Consider the following 6,000-nt stretch of genomic DNA (forward strand, 5'->3'; position numbering starts at 1 on the left):
TGAGATAAAAAGGGTTAAGTGACTTGTACAGGGCTTTATAGCTAATAAGCGTCTGAGGCTGAATTTGAGTCCAGACTTGATGCTTTATCCACTGTGATACTTTGCTGCCCCTTCTTCCCAATAAAATAGAAGATAGATAATATTAAAATATAGTTTTCTAATCAATAAATGGCTTCCCACTTCTACTTGAGTTGACCTCACTGACCTGCTCTAATTGTTTTATTTCACAGTTGAAGAAATTAAGGCCCACAGAGGTTCTAGGGTCACTGAGACAATCTGCACTGGAATGAGAATTTCCTTACTTAGAGGTCCCTACGCATTCAACTCCCACCCCTTAAATAAACAAAACCTGAAAAAGATGACCTGACTTTTAATAGAGAACCATTGACCCAATCCAACCAAACACTTTCTTTAGGTATCAGCATGTCCGCAAGTGGCTATTGCCTTCATAGAGTAGATCAAAACCTCAGAGAAAGTCCTCACAGTTGTGCAAGTATCCACTGACCTCAGTTTCCCCCATGCATGATCCCCTATAGCCCCAGGCTCATTTCTCCAGGGAAGACTTTGCCTTTCATTTCCAAACGATAGTGTATGGTGTGGTATATATGTATGTACATATGTATAAAGTATGTGTATTCATGTGTCTTTTTTTTTTTCTCTTTTGCTACGGCAATTGAGGTTAAGTGACTTGCCTGGGGTCACACAGCCAGGACGTGTTAAGTGTCTGAGATCAGATTTGAACTTGGGTCCTCCTGACTTCAGGGCTGGTGTTCTATCTACTGTGCCATCTAGTCGCCCCTCCATGTGTTTTTGTATACATAGATATGTGCACAGAGAGTCACATATACACATATATATGCATGTAAGTCTCTTCCAAGTGATAAAGGAATATTTAGTAATCTCTTTGTGTTTCCCCTTTTTTCTGTAGAAATGATACCCACTGCAGGTATCTGGTAGGCCTGTTCTGGGTCAAGAACTTTTTTCTCTTTTTGCCCATTTTTTCCCCTTTACATTAAATAAAATTACTTGATAATGCAATGGTACATCGTTCTGAAAGGATCACGAATTCTGAAGTTGTTTAACCCGAGAGCCAGGGGTGTAGGTGCATCCAGAGCTCCTGTTAAAGTTCTTCCTTCGTGGCCCCTCTTTAATCATCTACACATCCAGTTATCGTTCTTTATGATCGAGTTTTTCCTTTTTTTGTTAACCAAAGACTTTTCTGTTCTTGATCTCAGATGCCCGGGGACTGATCAGGTGGATGCTGATGGTCAACCCCGAACGCCGGGCCACCATCGAAGACATCGCCAACCACTGGTGGGTCAACTGGGGCTACAAGAGTAGCGTTTGTGACTGCGATGCTCTGAGGGACTCGGAGTCCCCGCTGCTGGCCCGGATCATCGACTGGCACCATCGCTCGACGGGCCTGCAAGCAGAAGGGGAGACCAAAGTCAAATGCTTGGCCAAGCCCGGCGCCTCAGAAGGGGCGTTGGAAAGACAGAGGTCACTGAAGAAGTCTAAAAAGGAGAATGATATCGCCCAGTCTGGCCAGGATGGGCCAGGGGAGAGCCCGTGCAAGTCCAGCTCCAAAAGGCCCAAGAGCATCTTGAAAAAGCGGAGCAACAGCGAGCATCGGTCTCACAGTGCGGGTTTCATCGAAGGGGTGGTCAGCCCCACACTGCCCTCGGGTTTTAAAATGGAGCAGGAGCTCTGTAGGACTGGGGCGCCCCTGAAGAGCCCCGTGGAGACCGAGGGAGCTGGCAAACTTGGACCCAAGCAGTCGGCCACGATGCCCAAAAAGGGCATCTTGAAGAAGACCCAGCAGAGAGAATCTGGGTACTACTCCTCTCCAGAACGGAGCGAGTCCTCCGAATTGCTGGATAGCAACGATGCCCCGGGAGGCAGCAACCTCCCCTCCCCAGGCATCCCCGACTCTACTCGGGAGGGTCCCCATAACCTCTCTTACCGAAGGAAGGGCATCTTGAAACACAGTAGCAAGTACTCAGCCAGTAGCACGGACTCTACCCTTGTCAGCCCGGGGGCGCCCATGCTGGAATCCATGGAAGAAAGGGGCGTGCCGGGGGAAGGGCTCTCTCGGAGTTACAGTCGTCCCTCCAGTGTGATCAGTGATGACAGCATCCTGTCCAGTGACTCCTTTGACCTGCTTGACCTGCAGGAGAGCCGGCCTGCCCAGCAGCGGATCCGGAGCTGCGTCTCCGCCGAGAACTTCCTCCAGATCCAGGATTTCGAGGGCCTTCAGAACCGGCCGCGGCCTCAGTACCTGAAACGGTATCGGAACCGGCTGGTGGACAACAGTTTCTCCCTGCTCACGGACATGGACGATGTGACTCAGGTGTATAAGAAAGCCCTGGAAATCTGTAACAAACTGAATTAGTGGCTGGGTGGATGGGGAGCGTGGGGAGGGGAGGGTGGAGAGGTGTGATGGCTCGCCTTTGGGCCGGCGGCAACACCTGCTGGCTACTGCTTTACTGATGCACAGCAAGGATCTAAAAACCTGTTGGAGGATCTTCCTTTGCCAAATCCCGTGAGCGTGCCCTGCTACCCAGAGCCCTTTGGGTCTAATGAGCATGTACCTGATGCCATCTGTTCAGAGGACACAGCAGCTGGCAGGAGTATCAGGGAGATCTCTCATTCAAAATCCCATCCAGACTGCTTCTGGCCAGGGCAGCAGAGGGGGGGAACTGGCATTGGAAGAGTCGGTCCCAAAGGAGGCTACTTTTTCTTCTCAGGAGTCTGTGGGACTGGGTCATTCCGGCCATTGAGCTTTCCAAAGCACTGGTTGTGACCAGCTCCTCCCCAAGCTCTCCTCCTCCATGAGCTTTCTTTAGGGGCAGGAACATCTGTAATTTGAACCACTAGGATTGGCTGATAGTTACCCTAAATGGAAAGGTCACAAGAGTGTTGTGGATCCTGGAGCGCTAATCACAATCTCCCGCTTGCTGCCCACCATTTTTTTTTTTTAAATCCATCTCACTTGCCCCATTCTTACAGCCGCCTGAAGGGCAGCAGAGGGGAAAAAAAGGGGGGTAAAATTCTGTCAAGTGTATAATTTGTTCTTAGCTCTGAGAAGAGGCTCCACGGGAGTGGGGAGTAAAATTAGCAGCCGACTCAAAGCTGGGGGAGCAGCCTCTTGGGTGTTAGCTTAGGCAACTCCCCCTCAGGAACAGACATTTTTATCAGTCACTCTTTTCTAAGGTCATAGTATTAACTGGAATACTGCCTCTCAGGCTCCCGTTGGATAGCCTCCTTTTGTGTCTGTAGTCTCCACAGGGTTAACTGGTTCAACTCTGCCCGATCCACTGTCTGCAAGCAGTGCCCTCTTGCTAGAGGGGGTGTGCACAAGGCTTGGGGAGCTTAGAGTAGGTTGCTTCTAGAACGTTAGCATATGGGAAGGGTGTAGTGATTGGTCAAGTAATGGAAAGGCCGTCAGAATGAGCATCCCCCCCTAAATAGAATGTAACTCAGTCGATTGTAAGGGTTTGGAGGATGCATCAAAATTCTGGGCTTTTAAATGGAAATGGGGATCACAGGGTCAGAGAAAGAATTTTTAAGCTAATGGGTGCAATCCCCTCATTTTATAGATGAGGAAATGAGACCCAAATGTGAAACAATTTGCCCAGATTCATAGTTAGCTGAGGCGAGGTTTGACTGGGCTTCCTATAGCACCCAGAGTGATTCTCCATCTTCTTGATGGGTTAGTGTAGAATAAACCTTAGTTGGGAGGGTATTTACAGAGCCCCCCAGGCCTGGACAAATTGGAACCACTGGGTTGACTGCCAGGCTCTGGGGAGCAGAGAATTGTGGGAGGTCGTAGTTGTTGGAGAAAGAGTAGGAAGATGAAAGAAATGCACCTTAGAGATTCTGGAGCATCGAGAATGATAGCTAGAACTCATCTGTCTCCTCACCAGGAGGGCACTGCTTTGCTCCCATCTTAACCAGTCAACCAATAAAACATTTATTAAACACTTAATGCATGCCAGACACTATGCTAAGCAATGGGGATACACAGAAAAAGGCAAAAAAACAAAAAAACCCAAACCCAGCTCCTGCCCTCTTGGAGATTGTCCCCTGGATTTCTCAGGCCAGCCAGTGGAGCCAAAGGAAGGGCTAAGCCCTATGGGAAGGTTAGAACTAGAAAGCGTGCTGGGGATCATACATATCAAAGAAATAAAGAGGCAAGAGATGAAGTGCCTTCCCCACAGAGAGGCAAGACTTGAACCCGGTTCTCAGGATTTCTAATCAATCTATGCTCTTTCCACTGCATCCTAATGCAGTTGACTTAACCCCCCCTCCCTCCACAAGGAAAATGGATGTTTCCTAAAAATAAAGGGCGGGGGAGGGTAAAGGCTTTTGGGAGTTCATCCCCTGTGCCATTTTGTACATCACAAACTCAACGAATGATAAAGTGAACCTTCTTTGCCGCCAGCTGTCCATGGACCACAGCTGGCCTGGTCAGGAAGTCCCCGTGTGATTCAGGTACAAAGGCTGCAGATGTGCCCGTTGCTTTCAGCACCCCCCTTTTTTTCTTTGCCAAACAGCTGTTAATGCTCTTAAGAACTTTGGTGCAGTGTATTTCCAAAGCCAGTGAAATACCATTTTGCTCCCAAATATTCTTCCCCTCTTAGCTCCTCCACCCCTAGAGTGCTCCTGTATTCCATTCTGCGAGCAAAGAAGGGACCTCAAAGGCCATTTAGCCCAACCCCTCATTTTACAGAGGGGGAAACTGAGGTCTCAGAAGTTTCAAAAACTTGTTCAAAATCACACAAGTAATATATCATAGGATCATTGACTTAGAACTAACGTATTTCCAGGTGAATCAGTTGTGACTTTCCCAATGTCACAAAAGCAGTGATCAGAAGTGGGATTCTTAACCCAGGATCTCTGAAAAGTTCATGGATTCTTGGAAAGAGAAACTTGAAATAGCCGGGAGCACCTTTGGCCAACTTTTCTGCTGGATTCTAGCCTGCCCGTTAACCAGTCCTCACAGGAGTGATGTTTAATTAATTTCCATGGAATTAATGATGCTGGAAAGGGAACCTGGCGTTCCAGGTATCCATCCCTCTTAGGCAAGACCCCTTGGTGTCTCCGTTTACACATCTGCCCAATGGGTATACTGATCCTTCCCTTCATGGGTGAGCTGCAAATCTTCCCTAATGTTCAGAAAGTGCCAGGTGGAAATCAAATTATGGTAACCTGGATTGGCCTCCATGTTTGAGAAGCCGGTTCAGATATCAGAAGCATTTTTTTCAGGTTGAAAATGGAGGGGAGGGAGGGTGTTGCCCAAGCCTGCTCTCTCAAGTACAAATGTGAATGAATGATCGATTGCTTATCGTCAGACTGGAAATGTTCTGTAGGGGTTTTACTGGCATGCTATCATTCCTAGAAGATTAAAAGAGGAAGACACAGAAAGAGAGAAAGGAAAAACTTGACTGCACATAATTGTTTCACTCAGTGTTGTGATTTTTATTTAATTTCTATTTTTTTTTTTTTGTAATACAAAGTTGACTTTTTTATTTGAATTTGTCTTTTTTTTATTTATTGGTCTGAAAGCCATTTCAAAGGTATAATAATATATTTGGTGTAATTTAATTGGTGCAGTGCGTTTGAAGGCTCCAGCCAAAACTGGTTTTCTCTCATTGGTTTGTTTGAGCTCAGTGGCACATGGGAAAAAGCTGGAGAACTCACCCAAAGTGGATTTTTCATTGGATACTGATTTTTTTTTTTTTAAGATTAAATAAAAAATGCAACAAGCTGAACTGAACTGCTGTGATCTGGTATCTTTTCATCGTATTTGGTCTGGCCTTTGTTCTCTTTGCCCCTTCTTGCCCCATGGGCCATAATTTAGGAATAACTAGAATAAAATATGAATGAGCTTTCTCATTGTAGAACTGGAGGAGCTTGAAATTGGTAGGATCCATGGATTACAATCCATAAATAGTATCCGAGGATTGTAGATCTAGTTCAATTTTTAGTTTGTAGATT

General features: G+C 46.6%; 1 protein-coding gene across 1 annotated transcript in view; it reads left to right on the forward strand.

Annotated features, from left to right (window-relative positions):
* The window catches only part of NUAK1 (NUAK family kinase 1), a 77,717-nt gene extending 71,946 nt beyond the window's left edge, over positions 1–5,771 (forward strand). Inside the window, exon 7 of the mRNA XM_031939516.1 lies at positions 1,236–5,771. Coding sequence (XP_031795376.1) covers positions 1,236–2,392 — 1,157 coding nt within the window. The 3' untranslated portion in view covers positions 2,393–5,771. The remainder of the gene's footprint in view (positions 1–1,235) is intronic.
* The last annotated feature ends 229 nt before the right edge of the window (positions 5,772–6,000 follow it).

Source organism: Sarcophilus harrisii, chromosome 5 (genome assembly GCF_902635505.1).
Source record: "Sarcophilus harrisii chromosome 5, mSarHar1.11, whole genome shotgun sequence".
Taxonomy (NCBI): Eukaryota; Metazoa; Chordata; class Mammalia; order Dasyuromorphia; family Dasyuridae; genus Sarcophilus; species Sarcophilus harrisii.